Source organism: Pempheris klunzingeri, unplaced genomic scaffold (assembly GCF_042242105.1).
Source record: "Pempheris klunzingeri isolate RE-2024b unplaced genomic scaffold, fPemKlu1.hap1 Scaffold_50, whole genome shotgun sequence".
NCBI lineage: Eukaryota > Metazoa > Chordata > Actinopteri > Acropomatiformes > Pempheridae > Pempheris > Pempheris klunzingeri.
In genome coordinates, this window is record NW_027254954.1 from 120,001 (window position 1) to 144,484 (window position 24,484).

The window sequence follows — 24,484 nt, forward strand, 5'->3', positions numbered from 1 at the left end:
CAGTGACCGTCAGTGATCGTCAGTGATCGTCAGTGACCGTCAGTGATCGTCAGTGACCGTCAGTGATCACCAGTGATCGTCAGTGATCGTCAGTGACCGTCAGTGATCGTCAGTGACCGTCAGTGATCATCATCTTTATTGGTTGCTGTGACTTCCTGCAGAGGGAAACTCTGCTGCAGCTCTTTGCTTCTACATGTTGATATATTCCAGCTCTGATGTCTGAGAGCGTTTCTGTTCTCAGCAGATTCTGATCTGAGATCAGTCTGTGCTCCCTGATCTGAGATCAGTCTGTGCTCCCTGATCTGAGATCAGTCTGTGCTCCCAGCTGGAGACGGCCTGAGAGGTTCAGCTGAACTGAGAACATAATGATGCACAGACACACACACACACACACAGACTGCAGCAGGTCCCACACTTGCTCTTTGATGAGCTCCTTAGCTGTTGTGTGTTCTTTTAGAACACACTACCCTACCCTACCCTACCCTACCCTACCCTACCCTACCCTACCCTAACCTAACCTACCCTACCCTACCCTACCCTACCCTACCCTAACCTACCCTACCCTACCCTAACCTAACCTAACCTAACCTAACTTAACCCTACCCTACCCTACCCTACCCTACCCTACCCTACCCTAACCTAACCTAACTTAACCCTACCCTACCCTACCCTACCCTACCCTACCCTACCCTAACCTAACTTAACCCTACCCTACCCTACCCTACCCTAACCTAACCTAACTTAACCCTACCCTACCCTACCCTACCCTAACCTAACCTAACTTAACCCTACCCTACCCTACCCTACCCTAACCTAACTTAACCCTACCCTACCCTACCCTACCCTACCCTACCCTACCCTACCCTAACCTAACCTAACCTAACCTAACCTAACCTACCCTAACCTACCCTACCCTACCCTACCCTACCCTACCCTAACCTAACCTAACCTACCCTACCCTAACCTACCCTACCCTAACCTACCCTACTCTACCCTACCCTACCCTAACCTAACCTACCCTACCCTAACCTAACCTAACTTAACCCTACCCTACCCTAACCTAACCTACCCTAACCCCTGGTCCAGTCAGATCTTCTCTATCTTCAGAGAGACTGCAGTATGACATTAATGTGTGTTCGCTACGTTAGCATATGTGCTAACATTAGCAGTACCTTTCCCTCTGCTATGACCTCTCAGGGCATCTGCAGCTCCACGACTCTTGGCTGAGACATCCAATCAGGCAGCAGCCCTCAGGGCGTTCATGGCTCTGATTGGTCGACATCAGACGGTCCGAACAATCTCTGATCACCGATCAGTGTGTTTTTGTGTGTTTCAGATCATCAGAAGTTGGACCGTGAAGCTCGAATCTGTCGTTTACTGAAGCACCCCAACATCGGTGAGTACTTCTGCTACACATACTGATACTACAAGTACATATTAGGTACAGGTACTACTGTTGGTACTGCTGAGGTTCCTACGACTGCATTACCAGTCGGTTCTGTTATCACAGCACCTTTCACATTCTAGGTTCCAAAGATCTTTTCAAAAGGCTGAAATGTTAAAAGCGAAGACATTTAATAACATGACAGCAACAGAACAGCGACATGATGATGATATCATCAGTGACCATTCAGTGAAGTGAATGCTTCATTTGACCAGAGGCCAGTGGAGGACATCAGAACCAGGTCTGAGGTCTGACTGACTGATTTGGCTGCGGACTTGTGGACTAACTCAGCTGGTTAACAGCTGTAATCTAAGCAGGGTGGACACCAGGGCGGGGGTAAACATTGCCAACCACTGGAAGGGTAATAGTGGTATTTTTGGTATTCTTGAGATGTTCCTCACGTGGAAATAGAGGACGTGAATAACATATGTTTTTCAGCTGGTAGTCAAAAATGACACCAAGGTTTGTGGAAAAGGTTCTTCTATGAGCAGCTGATGGAGCAGATAAACCTGAGAGGCCACAGAGCTGAGTGTCATTGTACAACCCATCAGGCTCGTCTCCACAGCTGTGGTCCACGTTTCCTCCATGTTCCTCCATGTTCCTCCACCTCCATCAGGAGCGTTTCAGAGTTCCTCCTGCTGAGTGTTCCTGCTCAGGTTTAGCTGGTTTGGTCGTTAAACTGATGTTGGAGCTTCTAACAGGATCAAACAGGCTGCGGTTCTTCTTCTGCTGCTTTAAATGTGTTTCTAACAGTGATCAGTAACTGTGATCGATCGATAGTGTGATCGATCGTGTCAAAGACCAAAGACAAATCTGAACTGGCAGCTTCACTATCGTTTATCTGGAAGTGGTTTTCTCCACCAGCTCCTGATGTTGCTTGCAGTTTTTCTAACACTGTAGCTGCCAACAGCAGTTCGAGGTCTGGAGGTCTGTTTAAAACAGTACACATGAACACTGTTTCATTCAGTTCTCTTAGAGTGAAGGGTTCACCTGCTCACACTGGGATCACACTGGGATCACACTGAGATCACACCAAGATCACACTGAGATCACCTGCTCACACTGGGATCACTCTGGGATCACACTGAGATCACACCGAGATCACACTGGGATCACACTGGGATCACACCGGGATCACACTGAGATCACACTGAGATCACCGGCTCACACTGGGATCACACTGGGATCACACTGAGATCACACTGAGATCACCTGCTCACACTGGGATCACACTGAGATCACACTGAGATCACACCGAGATCACACCAAGGGCGACACAGGGTATGTCTGTATATGTGTGTGTGTGTGTGTGTGTGTGTGTGTGTGTCTGTATGTGTGTGTGTGTGTGTGTGTGTGTGTGTGTGTCTGTATGTGTGTGTGTGTGTGTGTGTGTGTGTGTGTTGCTAGGCAACAGTGTCCTTAGGTGAAGGCATCAAAACCCTCTCTCCTCCCACACACACACACTGTACTGTGTGGGGGTGTTTTGAGAGAAAAACCTGATTATTTCTTTCTGAGTGCTTCCACACAGGTGAGTGTGTGTGTGTGTGTGTGTGTGTGTGTGTGTGTGTGTGTGTGTGTGTGTGTGTGGGCAGCAGCCTGTTATATATCCTATTATACAATCTATGCAGAGTTTCTACATTGGGAGCAGAAACAGACTCTTCAGTCATCCAGCTGCAGTAAAAGTACTAATACCACACTGTAAAGTACTAACATCCTCCTTCATGTCGTCAGTTCTGCAACTGTAACTGCAACTGTAACTGTAACTGTAACTGTAGCTGCAACTGTAACTGCAACTGCAACTGCAACTGTAACTGTAACGGCATCTCTGATCAACACGATGGAGTCGTATTTAATTCCCGTGTGTGAATGTGTGTTAGTCAGTGTGGCGCCCCCTGCAGGCTGACAGCAGCTATGATTACCGTCAGTGTCATCAGATACTTCACTGAGTACTCAGAGAAGCTCCTGAGATCTGCTAACCGAGCTCCTCTGTACTAGCTAGCTTCCTTTATGCTAAGCTAGTTATCTTCAGCTAACCAGCTAGTTACCAGTTTTCTGTTTATTTTTCAGTTCGGCTACATGACAGCATTTCAGAGGAGGCGCACCATTACCTCATCTTTGACCTGTGAGTCCTGTTCTAGTCGGTTCTCTTCCTCTGTTCCTCTGTTCTGTCCTGTGAAACCCTGAGGGGGTGTGTATTCTTACATTATAATGTGTTGTGTTGTGTTGTGTTGTGTTGTGTTGTGTTGTGTTGTGTTGTGTTGTGTTGTGTTGTGTTGTGTTGTGTTCTGTTGTGTTGTGTTGTGTTCTGTTGTGTTCCATTGTGTTGTGTTGTGTTGTGTTCCGTTCTGTTGTGTTCTGTTGTGTTCTTTTCTGTTCCGTTCTGTTGTGTTCTGTTCTGTTTTGTTCTGTTCCGTTCTGTTGTGTTGTGTTGTGTTGTGTTGTGTTGTGTTGTGTTGTGTTGTGTTGTGTTGTGTTGTGCTGTGTTGTGTTGTGTTCTGTTCTGTTCCGTTCTATTGTGTTCTGTTCTGTTGTGTTGTGTTGTGTTCTGTTGTGTTCTGTTGTGTTCCGTTGTGTTGTGTTGTGTTGTGTTCTGTTCCGTTCTGCTGTGTTCCGTTCTGTTGTGTTGTGTTGTGTTCCGTTCTGTTCCGTTCTGTTGTGTTCTGTTCTGTTCCGTTCTGTTGTGTTCTGTTCTGTTCTGTTCTGTTCTGTTCTGTTCTGTTCTGTTCTGTTCCGTTGTGTTGTGTTGTGTTGTGTTCTGTTCCGTTCTGTTGTGTTCTGTTCCGTTCTGTTGTGTTGTGTTGTGTTGTGTTGTGTTCCGTTCTGTTGTGTTGTGTTGTGTTGTGTTGTGTTGTGTTCTGTTCCGTTCCGTTCTGTTGTGTTGTGTTCTGTTGTGTTGTGTTCTGTTGTGTTTTGTTCTGTTCCGTTCTGTTGTGTTCTGTTGTGTTGTGTTGTGTTGTGTTGTGTTGCGTTGTGTTGTGTTGTGTTGTGTTCTGTTGTGTTCCATTGTGTTGTGTTGTGTTGTGTTCCGTTCTGTTGTGTTCTGTTCTGTTGTGTTCTGTTGTGTTCTTTTCTGTTCCGTTCTGTTGTGTTCCGTTCTATTGTGTTCTGTTCTGTTGTGTTGTGTTCTGTTCTGTTCCGTTCTGTTGTGTTCTGTTGTGTTCTGTTGTGTTGTGTTGTGTTGTGTTGCGTTGTGTTGTGTTGTGTTGTGTTCTGTTGTGTTCCATTGTGTTGTGTTGTGTTGTGTTCCGTTCTGTTCTGTTGTGTTCTGTTGTGTTCTTTTCTGTTCCGTTCTGTTGTGTTCTGTTCTGTTTTGTTCTGTTCCGTTGTGTTGTGTTGTGTTGTGTTGTGTTGTGTTGTGTTGTGTTGTGTTGTGCTGTGTTGTGTTCTGTTCTGTTCTGTTCCGTTCTATTGTGTTCTGTTCTGTTGTGTTGTGTTGTGTTCTGTTGTGTTCTGTTGTGTTCCGTTGTGTTGTGTTGTGTTGTGTTCTGTTCCGTTCTGCTGTGTTCCGTTCTGTTGTGTTGTGTTGTGTTCCGTTCTGTTCCGTTCTGTTGTGTTCTGTTCTGTTCCGTTCTGTTCTGTTCTGTTCTGTTCTGTTCTGTTCTGTTCCGTTGTGTTGTGTTGTGTTGTGTTGTGTTGTGTTCTGTTCCGTTCTGTTGTGTTCTGTTCCGTTCTGTTGTGTTGTGTTGTGTTGTGTTGTGTTCCGTTCTGTTGTGTTGTGTTGTGTTGTGTTGTGTTCTGTTCTGTTCCGTTCCGTTCTGTTGTGTTGTGTTCTGTTGTGTTGTGTTCTGTTGTGTTTTGTTCTGTTCCGTTCTGTTGTGTTCTGTTGTGTTGTGTTGTGTTGTGTTGTGTTGTGTTGTGTTGTGTTGTGTTGTGTTGTGTTGTGTTCCGTTCTATTGTGTTCTGTTCTGTTGTGTTGTGTTGTGTTCTGTTCTGTTCTGTTCTGTTGTGTTGTGTTGTGTTGTGTTGTGTTGTGTTCTGTTCCGTTCTGCTGTGTTCCGTTCTGTTGTGTTGTGTTGTGTTGTGTTCCGTTCTGTTGTGTTCTGTTGTGTTCTGTTGTGTTCTGTTCTGTTCCGTCCTGTTGTGTTGTGTTGTGTTCTGTTCCGTTCTGTTGTGTTCTGTTGTGTTCTGTTCCGTTCTGTTGTGTTGCGTTGTGTTGTGTTGTGTTGTGTTCTGTTCCGTTCTGTTGTGTTCTGTTCCGTTCTATTGTGTTGTGTTGTGTTCTGTTCCGTTCTGTTGTGTTCTGTTGTCTTGTGTTGTGTTCTGTTCCGTTCTGTTGTGTTCTGTTGTGTTCTGTTCCGTTCTGTTGTGTTGCGTTGTGTTGTGTTGTGTTGTGTTCTGTTCCGTTCTGTTGTGTTCTGTTCCGTTCTATTGTGTTGTGTTGTGTTCTGTTCCGTTCTGTTGTGTTGTGTTGTGTTGTGTTGTGTTGTGTTCCGTTCTGTTGTGTTCTGTTGTGTTCTGTTCCGTTCTGTTGTGTTCTGTTGTGTTCTGTTCCTTTGTGTTGTGTTGTGTTGTGTTGTGTTGTGTTGTGTTGTGTTGTGTTGTGTTCTGTTCCGTTCTGTTGTGTTGTGTTGTGTTCTGTTGTGTTCTGTTCCGTTCTGTTGTGTTGTGTTGTGTTGTGTTCCGTTCTGTTGTGTTCTGTTGTGTTGTGTTGTGTTGTGTTGTGTTGTGTTCTGTTCCGTTCTGTTGTGTTCTGTTGTGTTCTGTTGTGTTCTGTTCCGTTGTGTTGTGTTGTGTTGTGTTCTGTTCTGTTCCGTTCTATTGTGTTGTGTTGTGTTGTGTTGTGTTGTGTTCTGTTCCGTTCTGTTGTGTTGTGTTGTGTTGTGTTCTGTTCCGTTCTGTTGTGTTGTGTTGTGTTCTGTTCTGTTCTGTTCCGTTCTGTTCCGTTCTGTTGTGTTGTGTTGTGTTGTGTTCTGTTGTGTTCTGTTCCGTTCTATTGTGTTGTGTTCTGTTGTGTTCTGTTGTGTTGTGTTCCGTTGTGTTCCGTTGTGTTGTGTTGTGTTCTGTTCCGTTCTGCTGTGTTCCGTTCTGTTGTGTTGTGTTGTGTTGTGTTCTGTTCTGTTCTGTTCCGTTCTGTTGTGTTCTGTTGTGTTGTGTTGTGTTGTGTTGTGTTGTGTTGTGTTGTGTTGTGTTGTGTTCCGTTCTGTTGTGTTCTGTTCTGTTCTGTTGTCTTGTGTTGTGTTGTGTTCTGTTCCGTTCTGTTGTGTTCTGTTCTGTTCTGTTGTCTTGTGTTGTGTTGTGTTCTGTTCCGTTCTGTTGTGTTGTGTTGTGTTGTGTTGTGTTGTGTTCTGTTCTGTTCCGTTCTGTTGTGTTCTGTTCCGTTCTATTGTGTTGTGTTGTGTTGTGTTGTGTTGTGTTCTGTTCCGTTCTATTGTGTTGTGTTGTGTTGTGTTGTGTTGTGTTGTGTTGTGTTGTGTTGTGTTGTGTTCTGTTCTGTTGTGTTGTGTTGTGTTGTGTTCTGTTCCGTTCTGTTGTGTTGTGTTGTGTTGTGTTGTGTTCTGTTCTGTTCTGTTGTGTTGTGTTGTGTTCTGTTCCGTTCTATTGTGTTGTGTTGTGTTGTGTTGTGTTGTGTTGTGTTGTGTTGTGTTCTGTTCTGTTCTGTTGTGTTGTGTTGTGTTCTGTTCCGTTCTGTTGTGTTGTGTTGTGTTGTGTTGTGTTGTGTTCTGTTCTGTTGTGTTGTGTTGTGTTCTGTTCCGTTCTATTGTGTTGTGTTGTGTTGTGTTGTGTTGTGTTGTGTTGTGTTGTGTTGTGTTCTGTTCCGTTCTGTTGTGTTGTGTTGTGTTGTGTTCTGTTCCGTTCTATTGTGTTCTGTTCTGTTCTGTTCTGTTCTGTTCTGTTCTGTTCTGTTCTGTTCTGTTCTGTTCTGTTCTGTTGTGTTGTGTTGTGTTCTGTTCCGTTCTATTGTGTTGTGTTGTGTTGTGTTGTGTTCTGTTCCGTTCTATTGTGTTGTGTTGTGTTGTGTTGTGTTGTGTTGTGTTCTGTTCCGTTCTGTTGTGTTCTGTTCCGTTCTATTGTGTTCTGTTGTGTTGTGTTCTGTTCTGGTTCCTTACGTTCTCTCTCTCTGTCTCAGGGTCACAGGTGGAGAGTTATTTGAAGACATAGTAGCCAGAGAATATTACAGTGAAGCTGATGCCAGGTAGGAACCCTCCATCACCTGTCTGTCCCCCTCCGACCCCCGGCTGACCTTAGAGCTCAGGCCGCTGACCATTTCTACCTGCCTGTCTGTCTGCCTGTCTGTCTGCTTGTCTACAGTCATTGTATCCAGCAGATTTTGGAGGCGGTGCTCCACTGTCACCAGATGGGCGTGGTCCACCGAGACCTGAAGGTACCTAAAGGTCACGATGTCTCACTCTGATTGGTTCTCCATGTTCAGACACGTGGGTCCGTCTCTAAATGCTGTCTCACTTCCTGTCTGTGGCTCTCAGCTCCTATTGGCTCCTCTTCTTTCAAAATGCCTCACACTTTACGTCTCACCTGCTGCAGTGATGCACAGGTGTACCCCAGTACACGGTGACATCACCGGTTGCAGCAGGTGCAGGTGTTGTCCTACTGTTAGCATTGTTAGCATCTCCCATGTTAACCAGTGGGAGAGTTAGCATGTTAGCATCTGTCCTGTGTGTCCAGCCAGAGAACCTGCTGCTGGCCTCCAAGTCTAAAGGAGCGGCGGTGAAACTGGCCGACTTCGGCCTCGCCATCGAGGTGGAGGGAGACCAGCAGGCCTGGTTTGGTGAGAACTCACAAATACTGCAGTACTACTACTACTAGTACTACAGTCTGTCACTAACTTTTTACGTCTCTGTGTTTTTTTTTTATTTGGACATTGTTTGATCTGTTCCCCTTTATTCTTCTTTATTCACGTGTTTCTCTGGGACTGTTGTCTGACGTGTTCGCTCAGCTGTACATACGTGTGCGTGTGTTTTCAGGGTTTGCGGGGACCCCTGGTTATCTGTCTCCTGAGGTTCTGAGGAAGGATCCGTACGGCAAAGCAGTGGACCTCTGGGCCTGTGGTCAGACCCCACTCTGCTCTCCTGTCTCCTCCACTGTCACCTTGTTTCCTCTGCTTGTGTCCTTGCCTCCTCTCTCAGGTGTGCTCTTGTTTCTGCTCTCCCAGGTGTGATCCTCTACATCTTATTGGTCGGTTATCCTCCATTCTGGGATGAAGATCAACATCGTCTCTACCAGCAGATTAAAGCTGGAGCTTATGACGTAGGTCACATGACTCTGCACCTGTCACATGACTCTGCACCTGTAGTCATTAGCCAGTGTGTGACCACCTCCTCCTCCTCCTCCTCCTCTCCTCCCTCTCCTCCTCCTCCTCCTCTCCTCCTCCTCCTCCTCTCCTCCTCTCCTCCCTCTCCTCCTCCTCTCCTCCTCCCTCTCCTCCTCCTCCTCTCCTCCTCTCCTCCTCTCCTCCTCCTCTTCCCTCTCCTCCTCCTCCTCTCCTCCTCCTCTTCCCTCTCCTCCTCCTCCCTCTCCTCCTCCTCCTCCTCCTCTCCTCCTCTCCTCCTCCGCCTCCTCTCCTCCTCCTCCTCCTCCTCTCCTCCTCTCCTCCTCCGCCTCCTCTCCGCCTCCTCTCCTCCCTCTCCTCCTCCTCCTCCTCCTCTCCTCCCTCTCCTCCTCCTCCTCCTCCTCCTCCTCTCCTCCTCCGCCTCCTCTCCTCCTCCTCCTCCTCTCCCCCTCCCTCTCCCCCTCCCTCTCCTCCTCCTCTCCTCCTCCTCCTCCTCCTCTTCCCTCTCCTCCTCCTCCTCTCCTCCTCTCCTCCTCCTCTTCCCTCTCCTCCTCCTCCTCTCCTCCTCTCCTCCTCCTCCTCCTAGTTTCCCTCTCCAGAATGGGACACAGTGACTCCTGAAGCCAAAGACCTCATCAATAAGATGTTGACCATCAACCCGTCCAAGCGGATCACAGCGGCCGAGGCGCTCAAACACCCGTGGATCTCTGTGAGCCTCCGTCACCTTCACCTGTGTTCAGTCACTCTGGTCTCACTGTTGTCATGACGATGACGATCGATCTGTGCTCTTCCTCCCAGCATCGCTCCACGGTGGCGTCCTGCATGCACAGACAGGAGACGGTCGAGTGTCTGAAGAAGTTCAACGCCAGGAGGAAACTCAAGGTGAGCCGGGGTCAGAGCTCCTCCTCCTCCTCCTCCTCCTCCTCCTCCTCCTCCTCCTCACTGTGTGAACCCTAACCCCACAGACATGGAGCTCATGTTGAATCCTCCAGAGAACCTCATAGAGAACCTGTCTGTTTTTAAAGTTCCTTCAGTCTCTCAGTGATCCACTGATAGTCTGAACATCCAGGGGTTCATCCTCTGCAGACAGGAGCTGCTGTCTGAACATCCAGGGGTTCATCCTCTGCAGACAGGAGCTGCTGTCTGAACATCCAGGGGTTCATCCTCTGCAGACAGGAGCTGCTGTCTGAACATCCAGGGGTTCGTCCTCTGCAGACAGGAGCTGCTGTCTGAACATCCAGGGGTTCGTCCTCTGCAGACAGGAGCTGCTGTCTGAACATCCAGGGGTTCGTCCTCTGCAGACAGGAGCTGCTGTCTGAACATCCAGGGGTTCGTCCTCTGCAGACAGGAGCTGCTGTCTGAACATCCAGGGGTTCGTCCTCTGCAGACAGGAGCTGCTGTCTGAACATCCAGGGGTTCGTCCTCTGCAGACAGGAGCTGCTGTCTGAACATCCAGGGGTTCGTCCTCTGCAGACAGGAGCTGATGTCTGAACATCCAGGGGTTCGTCCTCTGCAGACAGGAGCTGCTGTCTGAACATCCAGGGGTTCGTCCTCTGCAGACAGGAGCTGATGTCTGAACATCCAGGGGTTCGTCCTCTGCAGACAGGAGCTGCTGGTTTGTCCTCTGCGGAGGTTAAACACTCTTTTCCTTTCCTTCAGGGAGCCATCCTGACCACCATGTTGGCCACCAGGAATTTCTCAGGTGAGTCCAGCAGCTCCTCTTGTCTCCTCCTGGGGGTCAAAGGTCAGAGTCACCTGTCTCCAGGTGGAGAGTCCCATGAGTCACATGACCTGTGTTCTGACGTAGTTGTGACCTCTGACTGACCAATCAGCAAGCCGTCAGCACCAGCTGACTCTGACGTACACTTTGCATCATGTGACTGCAGTGTGACATCACGGCCTGAAGACAGGTCCACTAATATAACAGTCAGTCACCAGCAGATGAACACGATACAGCATGAAGACTGTTGGTGTTACCATGGTAACAACAAGGGGGGGCGACCAGGTAACAACGATGGATGACAGCCAGGTGGACTCAGGTTCTTAGTGGGCGGGGCCATCAACTTGCTGATGAGCTAGAGGAGGTCACGTGACCGACAGATGCCTGCATGTGATGTCACCAGAGGATCCAAATCTAAAGGAGTCGTTTTCAGTCCCGTTCAGACAAACATGGACTCAACATGGACTCTACATGGACTCAACATGGACTCTACATGGACTCAACATGGACTCTACATGGACCCAACATGGACCCAACATGGACTCTACATGGACTCAACATGGACTCAACATGGACTCTACATGGACCCAACATGGACCCAACATGGACCCAACATGGACTCTACATGGACCCAACATGGACTCAACATGGACTCAACATGGACCCAACATGGACTCAACATGGACTCTACATGGACCCAACATGGACCCAACATGGACCCAACATGGACTCAACATGGACTCAACATGGACCCAACATGGACCCAACATGGACTCTACATGGACCCAACATGGACTCTACATGGACTCAACATGGACCCAACATGGACTCAACATGGACTCTACATGGACCCAACATGGACCCAACATGGACCCAACATGGACTCAACATGGACTCAACATGGACCCAACATGGACCCAACATGGACCCAACATGGACTCTACATGGACTCTACATGGACTCAACATGGACTCAACATGGACTCAACATGGACCCAACATGGACCCAACATGGACTCAACATGGACCCAACATGGACTCTACATGGACCCAACATGGACTCAACATGGACTCTACATGGACTCAACATGGACCCAACATGGACCCAACATGGACTCTACATGGACCAAACATGGACTCAACATGGACTCAACATGGACCAAACATGGACTCAACATGGACCCAACATGGACTCAACATGGACTCAACATGGACTCTACATGGACTCAACATGGACTCTACATGGACTCAACATGGACTCTACATGGACTAAACATGGACCCAACATGGACCCAACATGGACTCTACATGGACTCAACATGGACTCAACATGGACTCAACATGGACTCTACATGGACCAAACATGGACCAAACATGGACTCAACATGGACTCTACATGGACTAAACATGGACCCAACATGGACTCTACATGGACTCTACATGGACTCAACATGGACTCAACATGGACTAAACATGAACTCTACATGGACTCTACATGGACTCAACATGGACTAAACATGGACTCTACATGGACTAAACATGGACTCTACATGGACTAAACATGGACTCTACATGGACTAAACATGGACTCTACATGGACTTTACATGGACTCAACATGGACCCAACATGGACCCAACATGGACTCAACATGGACCCAACATGGACCCAACATGGACTCAACATGGACCCAACATGGACTCAACATGGACTCAACATGGACTCTACTTGGACTCTACATGGACCAAACATGGACTCTACATGGACTCAACATGGACTCAACATGGACTCAACATGGACTCAACATGGACTCTACATGGACCAAACATGGACTCACACCAGAGACTGTGGACAGTCTAGCTTTAGACTCAGACAGACCACGTGACCTTTGACCTGCAGCTCAGTGTTTCTGTCCCACACCGTCACACTTCATTCTGTCCTCGTGTTCCAGCTGCTGTGTTCTTCCGTCTGGTGTCTGATGAGCAGTGTGTGTCAGAGGTCGACCTACAGGAGCAGGTTAAACTGTCACAGAGCAGCCAATCAGCTGCCGGCTTACAGGCGATTAACACGTTAACACTGACGGTGTGTGTGTGTGTGTGAAGCAGCTGTCATAAAGTTTCAAACACACTCAGCCACCGACCTATAGATAGCATGGAAACCACCGAGGGGGGGCCGGGGGCAGAGGGGAGAGCATGAGGATATCTGAGGATATTAACCAAATAAAAATAAGATGAATATAAAATACAGAAATAAACACGATACAAAGACGTGATAGAATGATATCAGCAGTGGGCGTGGCCACCATGACACCCCCGAGTTGGTTTGTGGGCTGCCGTTCTCAAACCTCAACTTTGGCGTTCCGTCATCGCCGTCATGGTTTTTTGGAGCTGGAAGTTACGCTTGGTTTTCTTTTTCCCTCCTCTGATTGGTTCGCCACCCTGTGGCGAAATGGGTCGCGCCCAAATGGCAGCAGTGCGACCGTTGGTGTTGGTAGCCACTACAACTGACAGGGTCAGCTGACATCTCAGAGGGTCAGCTGACGGTCCAGAGGGTCAGCTGACGGTCCAGAGGGTCAGCTGACGGTCCAGAGGGTCAGCTGACATTTCAGAGGGTCAGCTGACGGTCCAGAGGGTCAGCTGACATTTCAGAGGGTCAGCTGACGGTCCAGAGGGTCAGCTGACAGTCCAGAGGGTCAGCTGACGTCCAGAGGGTCAGCTGACATCTCAAAGGATCAGCTGACGTCCAGAGGGTCAGCTGACGGTCCAGAGGGTCAGCTGACGGTCCAGAGGGTCAGCTGACATCTCAGAGGGTCAGCTGACGGTCCAGAGGGTCAGCTGATGGTCCAGAGGGTCAGCTGACAGTCCAGAGGGTCAGCTGACGGTCCAGAGGGTCAGCTGACGGTCCAGAGAGTCAGCTGACATCTCAGAGGATCAGCTGACGTCCAGAAGGTCAGCTGACATCTCAGAGGATCAGCTGACGTCCAGAAGGTCAGCTGACGTCCAGAGGGTCAGCTGACGGTCCAGAGGGTCAGCTGACGTCCAGAGAGTCAGCTGACGTCCAGAATGTTTCTGCTCTCCAGCTATCTGAAGCTCAAACTAAATTTGGCCTCAACTGTCTGAGTCACATGTCAGAGCAGAACCTCCCTCCACCCGTCTGTCTGTCTGCCCCCTGGATATCTGTGCTGAGACAGACAGACAGGCAGAGAGACAGGCAGAGAGACAGGCAGACAGACAGAGAAACAGAAAGACAGACAGACAGGCAGACAGACAGACAAACCAGAAGCAGAGTTGGATTGTTTACCTGGATTTTTCTTGTTTTGGAGGAAAACTTGTGACTCGTCTTTTATTTGACACGTTTTTGTTTCCTCTTTTAGCTGTAAAACGTTTTGTTCTGTGCTGTTGGTTTGCCGCCGTTTTATTTTGAAGTGCTTCCTGTCTAACCCGTCTCTGGGCCATTGGTACGATGCCATCTCTCCTCTTCTCTGCGTTTGTTCCTTTTTTTCTGACTCTGCTGCTTCTCTTTCTCTTCATCCTCATCCCTCGTTCAGGAGGAAAGAGTGGAAGCAACAAGAAGGCCGACGGCGTCAAGGTGACGACTGACTATTACTCATTAACTACTGTTGTTATCATTATTATCTTTACTGCTGATTGGCTAATATTAGCATGCTAACATGCTAAGCTAAGATGGTGAACAACTTTAACGTTAACTTAACACGACATGAATGAGTCGTACAAACTTTCCTTAACTTTAACAAACGGACACAGGAAGTCAACAAACAAGTGTCTGTCCTCTGATAGGCTGGGGGTTCATCAGCCAATCAGGGGACACCTGGTGTTGTTTGTGTGGATGAGGCTCTGAGAGCAGTCTGAAATAATCAGTAGAAGAAGAAATCAAACAGGAAGTGACATCATGAATCAGTGCTGTGACTGTTGTTGTTTCAGGAATCATCAGAGAGCACAAACACAACCATCGAGGACGAAGACACCAGAGGTACACACACACACACACACACACACACACACACACACACACACACACACACACACACACACACACACACAGGTACACACAGAGGTACACACACACACACACACACACACACACACACACACACACACACACAGGTACACACACACACAGAGGTACACACACACACACACACACACACACACACACAGGTACACACAGAGGTACACACACACACACACAGGTACACACACACACACACAGAGGTACACACACACACACACACAGAGGTACACACACACACACACACAGGTACACACACACACACACACACACACACACAGAGGTACACACACACACACACAGGTACACACACACACACAGGTACACACAGAGGTACACACACACACAGAGGTACACACAGAGGTACACACACACACACACACACACACACAGAGGTACACACACACACAGAGGTACACACACACACACACACACACACACACACACACACACACAGAGGTACACACACACACACACACACACACACACACAGAGGTATACACACACAGAGATACACACACACACACACACACACACACACACACACACACACACACACAGAGGTACACACACACAGAGGTACACACACACAGAGGTACACACACACACACAGAGGTACACACACACACACACACACAGAGGTACACACACACACACACACACACACACACACAGAGGTACACACACACAGAGGTACACACACACACACACACACACACACACACACACACACACATAGGTACACACACACAGAGGTACACACACACACACACACACACACACACACACACACACACAGAGGTACACACACACAGAGGTACACACACACACACACAGAGGTACACACACACACACACACACACACACACACACACACAGAGGTACACACACACACAGAGGTACACACACACACACACAGAGGTACACACACACACACACACACACAGAGGTACACACACACACACACACACAGAGGTACACACACACACACACACACACACACACACACAGAGGTACACACACACACACAGAGGTACACACACACAGAGGTACACACACACACACAGAGGTACACACACACACACACACACACACACAGAGGTACACACACACACAGAGGTACACACACACACACACACACACAGAGGTACACACACACACACACACACACACACACACACAGAGGTACACACACACACACACACAGAGGTACACACACACACACACACACACAGAGGTACACACACACACACACACACACACACACACACAGAGGTACACACACACACAGAGGTACACACACACACACACACACACACAGAGGTACACACACACACACACACACACACAGAGGTACACACACACACACACACACACACACACACACACACAGAGGTACACACACACACACACACACACACACAGAGGTACACACACACACACACACACACACACACAGAGGTACACACACACACACACACACACACACACACACACAGAGGTACACACACACACACACACACACACACACACAGAGGTACACACACACACACACACACACACACACAGAGGTACACACACACACACACACACACACACACAGAGGTACACACACACACACACACACACACAGAGGTACACACACCAGGTACTATTTTAGTACCTCCTCCTCTGGTTCCCAGCGAGCTGAGTCGAGCTGACAATGTGATGTCACCAGACTGCAGGCCTCTGATTGGCCAGGGAGCGGCGTCACTGGATGAGTCATGAGAGCGACTCGTTGACAAGAATCTTTAAAGCTGGAAACAGTTTTTATTATTCCTGTGAACGAGGTGAACGGCTCCACACAAACCAAACGCTCCACGTCCTCAGTTGTGTTTGTGTCACATACAAATTACGCCACCGGAGTTTCACCCCGCCTTGCTATGACGACCCCCCCACTATGAGGAGGTACGCTACTGTAATGGAAACACAACCAAACCGTGCCGAGCCGAGTAGAGCTAGTGGAAACATGGCAATACACACACATAGAACGTTACATTATTACCATTACATAACCTGTCTGTCTGTCTGTCTGTCTGTCTGTCAGTGAGGAAGCAGGACATCATTAAAGTGACAGAGCAGCTCATCGAGGCGATCAGCAACGGAGACTTTGAGAGCTACACGTATGTAACACCTGTCTGTCTCTCCCCCCTCAGTAACACCTGTCTGCCTCTCCCCCCTCAGTAACACCTGTCTGTCTCTCCCCTCAGTAACACCTGTCTGCCTCTCCCCCCTCAGTAACACCTGTCTGTCTCTCCCCCCTCAGTAACACCTGTCTGCCTCTCCCCCCTCAGTAACACCTGTCTGTCTCTCCCCTCAGTAACACCTGTCTGTCTCTCCCCCCTCAGTAACACCTGTCTGTCTCTCCCCTCAGTTACACCTGTCTGTCTCTCCCCCCTCAGTAACACCTGTCTGTCTCTCCCCTCAGTAACACCTGTCTGTCTCTCCCCCCTCAGTAACACCTGTCTGTCTCTCTCCCCTCAGTAACACCTGTCTGTCTCTCTCCCCTCAGTTACACCTGTCTGTCTCTCCCCTCAGTAACACCTGTCTGCCTCTCCCCTCGGTAACACCTGTCTGTCTCTCCCCTCGGTAACACTTGTCTGTCTCTCTCCCCTCAGTTACACCTGTCTGTCTCTTTCCCCTCAGTAACACCTGTCTGTTTCTCTCCCCTCAGTAACACCTGTCTGTCTGTCTCCCCTCAGTAACACCTGTCTGTCTCTCTCTTCCCTCAGTTACACCTGTCTGTCTGTCTCTCTCCCCTCAGTTACACCTGTCTGTCTGTCTCTCTCCCCTCAGTTACACCTGTCTGTCTCTCCCCCCTCAGTAACACCTGTCTGTCTCTCCCCTCAGTAACACCTGTCTGTCTCTCCCCCCTCAGTAACACCTGTCTGTCTCTCTCCCCTCAGTAACACCTGTCTGTCTCTCTCCCCTCAGTTACACCTGTCTGTCTCTCTCCCCTCAGTAACACCTGTCTGTCTCTCCCCTCAGTAACACCTGTCTGCCTCTCCCCTCGGTAACACCTGTCTGTCTCTCCCCTCGGTAACACTTGTCTGTCTCTCTCCCCTCAGTTACACCTGTCTGTCTCTTTCCCCTCAGTAACACCTGTCTGTTTCTCTCCCCTCAGTAACACCTGTCTGTCTGTCTCCCCTCAGTAACACCTGTCTGTCTCTCTCTTCCCTCAGTTACACCTGTCTGTCTGTCTCTCTCCCCTCAGTTACACCTGTCTGTCTGTCTCTCTCCCCTCAGTTACACCTGTCTGTTTGTCTCTCTCTTCCCTCAGTTACACCTGTCTGTCTGTCTCTCTCCCCCCAGTTACACCTGTCTGTCTGTCTCTCTCCCCTCAGTTACACCTGTCTGTCTGTCTCTCTCTTCCCTCAGTTACACCTGTCTGTCTGTCTCTCTCCCCTCAGTTACACCTGTCTGTCTGTCTCTCTCTTCGCTCAGTTACACCTGTCTGTCTGTCTCTCTCTTCGCTCAGTTACACCTGTCTGTCTGTCTCTCTCCCCTCAGTTACACCTGTCTGTCTCTCTCCTCAGTAAAATGTGCGACCCGGCTGTGACGGCGTTTGAGCCGGAGGCGTTGGGGAATCTGGTCGAAGGCCTCGACTTCCACCGCTTTTATTTTGAAAACTGTGAGTTGACCCAGACTTCCTGTGAGACAGATTGTCTTATTCTGGTTGAAGATGATGTCCAATGATGCAATCAATGATTAACCTACCTGGTGCCCACGTAGAGATGATGACCTATTCGTAGGGTCCCACCTGCCCAGGTAACAGTCTGTGTCCCCTCAGTGTGGTCCAAGAACAGTAAACCGGTCCACACCACCATCCTGAACCCGCACATCCACCTGGTCGGGGATGAGGCCGCCTGCATCGCTTACATCAGAGTGACGCAGTACATCGACGCCAACGGGACGCCTCGCACCGCCCAATCAGAGGAGACCAGGGTGTGGCACCGCCGCGACGGGAAGTGGCAGATCGTCCACTTCCACCGCTCTGGCGCCGCCTCCACGCTCAGCAAGTAAGGACAGGTCAGAGATCAGTTTAAACAGGTCAGAGATCAGTTTAAACAGGTCAGAGATCAGTTTGAACAGGTCAGAGATCAGTTTAAAACAGGTCAGAGATCAGTTTAAACAGGTCAGAGATCAGTTTAAAACAGGTCAGAGATCAGTTTAAACAGGTCAGAGATCAGTTTAAACAGGTCAGAGATCAGTTTGAACAGGTCAGAGATCAGTTTAAAACAGGTCAGAGATCAGTTTAAACAGGTCAGAGATCAGTTTGAACAGGTCAGAGATCAGTTTAAAACAGGTCAGAGATCAGTTTGAACAGGTCAGAGATCAGTTTAAACAGGTCAGAGATCAGTTTAAACAGGTCAGAGATCAGTTTAAAACAGATCAGAGATCAGTTTAAACAGGTCAGAGATCAGTTTAAAACAGGTCAGAGATCAGTTTAAACAGGTCAGAGATCAGTTTAAAACAGGTCAGAGATCAGTTTGAACAGGTCAGAGATCAGTTTAAAACAGGTCAGAGATCAGTTTAAACAGGTCAGAGATCAGTTTAAAACAGGTCAGAGATCAGTTTAAACAGGTCAGAGATCAGTTTAAAACAGGTCAGAGATCAGTTTAAAACAGGTCAGAGATCAGTTTAAACAGGTCAGAGATCAGTTTGAACAGGTCAGAGATCAGTTTGAACAGGTCAGAGATCAGTTTAAACAGGTCAGAGATCAGTTTGAACAGGTCAGAGATCAGTTTAAAACAGGTCAGAGATCAGTTTGAACAGGTCAGAGATCAGTTTAAACAGGTCAGAGATCACAGATTTTTCAATGCCTTTCTTTTTACTTCCTGTTCCTCCAGTTAACTTCCAGAGTGGGCGGATCTTGATGGGGCCACCGTCGCCTTGACAACTGATTGATTGACAACAGGCCTGGTGTCTGAGACCAACTAATCAGGCTTTAGATGGGGGGGAAGAGGGCGGGGCACAGCCAATCCACCAATCAGCTCTCTCTGTTCAGCTCATCCAGACTTGACTTCAGTCACGCCCCCCCCAGTGATCAGCCAATCAGCTGCACAGATTGTAACAATGTGTGAAAACCTCGTATCTCCAGCTGTTTTTAGCTTCCTCCACACAGGACGACGCCCCCTACACAGCTGACCTGACAGAATTACCCCTTAATCCGCCCTTAATTACCCCTAATTAACGTTTGGTTACCCTTTAGTTCCCAACAGGAGATCCGAGGTTTCCACCTGACAGAGAAGATTCAACTATTAACAGCAACACAGAAAACATGTGACAGAGGCCAGCGGTTGTTGTTGTGCCCATGATTTCACCATCATCATCTTCATCACCATCATCATCTTCATCTTCATCTTCATCTTCATCTTCATCTTCATCATGAATGATGCTGAGATGTTTGGGTTCTGAGCCTCTGTACCGACATCATCAAACAGACTAATGGAGCGATAATCATTGATAATCAATAATTGGTGATTAATACTGAAAACGACGACGACAAGGTTTGGACGCCGGACGCGCATCTCTCTGCTTCCATCGGGCTCGGAGAGTCCACGAGCTTCCACCGCTCTCCGACCTGCGATCTTCCATGAACGGCCACACCTCCGCCCCCCCCACCCCGACCCCCCGCCAGGTGTCCTAACAAAGAGGTCCTTAACGAGGTCCCCTAACGAGCTCCACTCCATCTCTCCAGTATCTCTTCATTACTGGAAGAACTTACAAAATGTTCCACATCCAAACTGTGAGACAGCCAAGGAGGGAGGAAGGAAGGAAGGAAGGAATGAGGGAAGCAGGAAGGAAGGAAGGAGGAAGGAGGAAGGAAGGAAGGAAGGAGGGAAGGAGGAAGGAAGGAAGAAGGAAGGAATGAGGGAAGGAGGAAGGAAGGAAGGAGGAAGGAGGAAGGAAGGAAGGAAGGAATGAGGGAAGGAGGAAGGAAGGAAGGAAGGAGGAAGGAAGGAAGTAAGGAAGGACTCACTCTTGGTTGTTTTAATGAGTTTTGAAGTTTTTTATAAAAAACAGGAAAGCTGCAGTGACGCTCAGCCAATCAGAATCACCGACACAATCACCCGTCATCTGTTGCTGGGATCAAAGTCCACCAACCAAAATAAACTCATGAGCACGGAGTCCCAGAAGGGACAAAAGTAACTGACCAGCCAGAAGTTTAAATGAAGACATTAATTAACAAACTTCAGTAAACAAAACTTTTTTTATTTAAGTTTTTACTGAAATTGATTTTAATTTACCCCAAAAACTGTTATTTTGGTTTTATTTTGGATTTGATATGTTTTTTATTACTGGTAACCAAATGCTAGTAACTTTAAGGAGGCCGAATGAAGAAAAGAAACAGCCTCATTTATCTGATGGTGTTTTTGTTCATTCATGAGATCATAGATAAAGTTTATTTCTGAACATTTTTGATCACATGTGAAATTGATATTGGAAGAAAACAGGAAGTGAATTGAGCAATGGATTTGATTTGAATTCATAATTCAATTAAACATCAGAGAAGCTGTTTTTGTCCCCTCCGAGCCTCCGTACTCCAGGACACTCTGGCTCAGGTGTTCCCGATGTGTTGGCCTGTGTGAAACCTCATATCTCTGTTTGCTTTATTTTTTTAGGAGCCTTAATGGTTTGATAACTCTGATTTATAACCGATTCTAATTAAAAGCTGCAGCTTGTGAAGTGAAACGTGAACCCGCCCGCTCACAGTCGCTGTTTTCAACAGTTTTGTTGGTGAATTCTTCTCCAGGAGATATGAGGTTTTGTGGTGATGGCAGTGCTCTAAAAACGTTAGATTTTTGACTGGAGTTCTGCACAGAGCGCTTGTGTTTCTTCCTCTTCAGTGATGGTGTTTACTTTCTGTACAGATGATGTGATTTTCTGCATGCAGGACTTGACTTTGTGTTTTGTGTTCTGGCTTCGGTCTTCGCTGCGTTTTGGCGTTCGCGGCAGCCATTTTGTTTTCCAGCTCTCCGCTGACTTGACTCGAACTTGTTAGCTTTGTTAGCATTCCTCACTGGGAGCTGTGGTGTCTGCTAGCCGCGAGCTAACAAAACGCCAGCGGTGCCATCTTTGATATGCTGCGACTTTTGACCCGTTGTGTTCGTCTCAGAGGCTTTAAGCAGCTTTTTACCGTCGGGAGAATGTAGAACTTTGTACAATCAGATTCTTACTATGATGACAATATTATTATTATTATTATTATTATTATTCTCGATATATCGCGTTTGTATATTTCAAAGCTTTTTAACGTCGGGATCAGACTTCCAGTGCTAGCCTTGTGTGAATCACCTGTAGACACACGTTGTGATTATTAGCTTTATTATTTCCATCAGTGTGATGCTTTAGAGCCGCTGAAGTGTTTGCCACGGCGCCGCTGCTGCCGTTTGGCGTCCCAGCTCAGGAAGCACTCTGTGGAGGCTGCACTCAGCTGGCGGCTGAGCCCCCCCCCCGCCCCACCAATCCACACATAAAGCAATAAATGACTTTTTAATGACTTTTTGATTAATTTCAGTGAATAAAGAGCTTGATAAGAACAGGAAGTGAGGAAACGAGAGCCAGGAAGTCGACAGCACATGAAGGTTTAGATGAAATGATGAAGTATTAAACGATAAGAGATGCACTGAAATGAGTGAAATAATAAGCATGTTATTAGTTGTAGTGGCTCAATAGTTTAGATGCAGGACTTTTATTTTGGAGAACAGCGTTCAAATCCAGCGTGAGACAAACTATCAAAATAAGTTCTCTTATTTTTAGACGTGGTTGACTTAAATATTTTATAGTTGATCCGGTTTAGGCACCAAAACTACAAGTCAAACACAACTAGAAAAGAAAGGTACATTAAACACTAAATATACCATGTCCAACATACACCTGCGACAGGTAACACTTTTTTATTATTGGATTTTGCCAGTAAACATGGAGCTGATTCAGGGTCAGTTTTCCCAGAATTATACCTGTGGACATGAACTCAAATACCAACCAAACTCTGCGCAATTTTTGGACTATTTAACGAAAAGCCAACATTTTAGATTGTATGCTTTATTTAAATTCAGGGTCGGTTTCAGCCTCGCCGCCGATCTCGCCGAGTGCGACCGCCACGGTTGGGACGCCAAATGGCGCCTCAGAGTGAATGGCTGTTTTCTACACTAGATAATCTGTGTTTTCTAAACCACTTTGACCTTTTAAGACACTTGAAAGTTTGATTTCTCTGTGGTTGAAATGTTTGCGCAGCGGGACACTCCGGCGCTCCTGCTAATATCTGAGATGTCATTTTGTAGAAATATTTTGGTGTTTATGCTTGAAACTGAAGAAATCATCGTAAAGCAGATTTTACACGTTGTTCCTGTGAAGCAATCGATGCGCTGCTGTTTTTATCAGATGTTCAGCTTTTATCTCCGAAGCAGCGACCGCCAACCTTGGTGTGTTTTCGTGTAATGCTAAAGACTGTGATGAGGTTGGCGGTCTCTGCTGCGAAGCTTCACCTGCAGCACCGAGCGCACCTTCACCACGGGACGCTTTTCTTACCCGCATGACGGGGAACGGCAGCATGGCGGCTTTCATTTCACCGCCAGGAGGCACGTCAACGCCGGGAAGCTGTTAGCATTGTTGGCAATCCTTAGCTAGTCCTTGACAGGTTTTCAACAAGCTAACAAGCTAATGTGTGGCTAACAGCATGTATTTACAGTCTTACAGTTAGGAATGCTAATAATGCTAACAAGCTAACAAACCAGACTGATACCAAACGTAATTTAGCTTTTTATTATTATTTTGTAATTGACATTTTTTACTTCAATGCTTCAAACCAAATTTCATAAATTTGATTCAGCTCTTGATTGTAGCAGAACAGAGTTAGCTGTGTTATGCTAACGCTAGCTAGTGAGCTACTGGTTTCTGCTGACAACAACAAAGGTTAATTATTTATCAGTTTAGTTTATTATACCGACAGTAATCAATCAAAGATGAATCATCATCGAATAGTAACTGTTCTTTACAACGATCCAGCCAATCTCTTTGTGTTTTGGGGCATTTAAAGAAATAAAACATTTCAAATTATTTTATTGATCAATCTAATCGTGCAGTTATATTTAGTGTATTAAATATATATATTGATTATTGTTGTTTCTGACGAGAATAAAGACATGACTCATAGTAAATAAGTTAGTTAGAGTTCGGTCTGAAGGCTAAAGGTCGATTCAGGAGTTTTGTTCGTCTTCACCAGCGAACGAACGTCACGCGTGGATCAGTCCGAAGCTCCTCTGGCAGCAGCAGATATCCACGTTGTCTTATTTGGGTCGATGTAAGATCCACAGGTCAAAGGTCGAACAGGTCCTGCTGCTGTTTCCCGTCCACCCAGTTCACGCTCGGCAAGATCAGTAATCAATAATCAGCTCCTCCACACCCACTCGGCTTTTCTACTATGATGGATATTGTACTGTGCTGTATTAACTCGATGCTGCATGCTCAGTGTGTATCAGTGTGACCTGTGTGTGTGTGTGTGTGTGTGTGTGTGTGTGTGTGTGTGTCCGAGAGTGTGTGTGTGTTTTTAATCTCTTTTCTTTTGGAGGTTTTTCTTCTTCTGCATCAAAGTGTTCAAAGTGTTTCTGTAAATAAACCGACATGGTGACACGCTGCCGTCTGATTGGTCCGTGCACGACACACACAGTACACACAGTACACACACAGTACACACAGTAGACATAGTACACACACAGTACACACAGTAGACATAGTACACACAGTACACACACAGTACACACAGAACACACACAGTACACACACAGTACACACAGTACACACACAGTACACACAGTACACATAGTACACACAGTACACACAGTACACATAGTACACACTAAATACACACTACGTAAGTACTAACAGTAACTATAGTGCTTACAACAGGAATGTGACTGATACTGATCAATTCCGTAACCGTGACAACAGTTAATATATGAATAATAATAACAGGACTAATACCAGTAAAAAGATCCACAGCAGGAGAACCAGGACCAGGATCCAC

General features: G+C 47.4%; 1 protein-coding gene across 3 annotated transcripts in view; it reads left to right on the forward strand.

Moving 5' to 3' along the window:
* camk2a (calcium/calmodulin-dependent protein kinase II alpha) overlaps positions 1-18,477 on the forward strand; it is a 24,157-nt gene extending 5,680 nt beyond the window's left edge. The window contains exons 3-17 of one of the 3 annotated variants that reach the window (XM_070856043.1): positions 1,337-1,396; positions 3,512-3,566; positions 7,512-7,577; positions 7,694-7,766; positions 8,066-8,168; positions 8,365-8,448; positions 8,553-8,647; positions 9,256-9,378; positions 9,468-9,551; positions 10,329-10,375; positions 13,944-13,974; positions 14,328-14,376; positions 16,502-16,577; positions 17,991-18,085; positions 18,245-18,477. In XM_070856043.1, the coding sequence (XP_070712144.1) occupies positions 1,337-1,396; positions 3,512-3,566; positions 7,512-7,577; positions 7,694-7,766; positions 8,066-8,168; positions 8,365-8,448; positions 8,553-8,647; positions 9,256-9,378; positions 9,468-9,551; positions 10,329-10,375; positions 13,944-13,974; positions 14,328-14,376; positions 16,502-16,577; positions 17,991-18,085; positions 18,245-18,477 (1,274 nt within the window). Of the gene's footprint in view, positions 1-1,336; positions 1,397-3,511; positions 3,567-7,511; positions 7,578-7,693; positions 7,767-8,065; positions 8,169-8,364; positions 8,449-8,552; positions 8,648-9,255; positions 9,379-9,467; positions 9,552-10,328; positions 10,376-13,933; positions 13,983-14,323; positions 14,377-16,501; positions 16,578-17,990; positions 18,086-18,244 lie in introns of all 3 variants that reach the window. The other 2 variants (XM_070856044.1, XM_070856042.1) reach the window with 2 other exon arrangements.
* Positions 18,478-24,484: the final 6,007 nt, after the last annotated feature.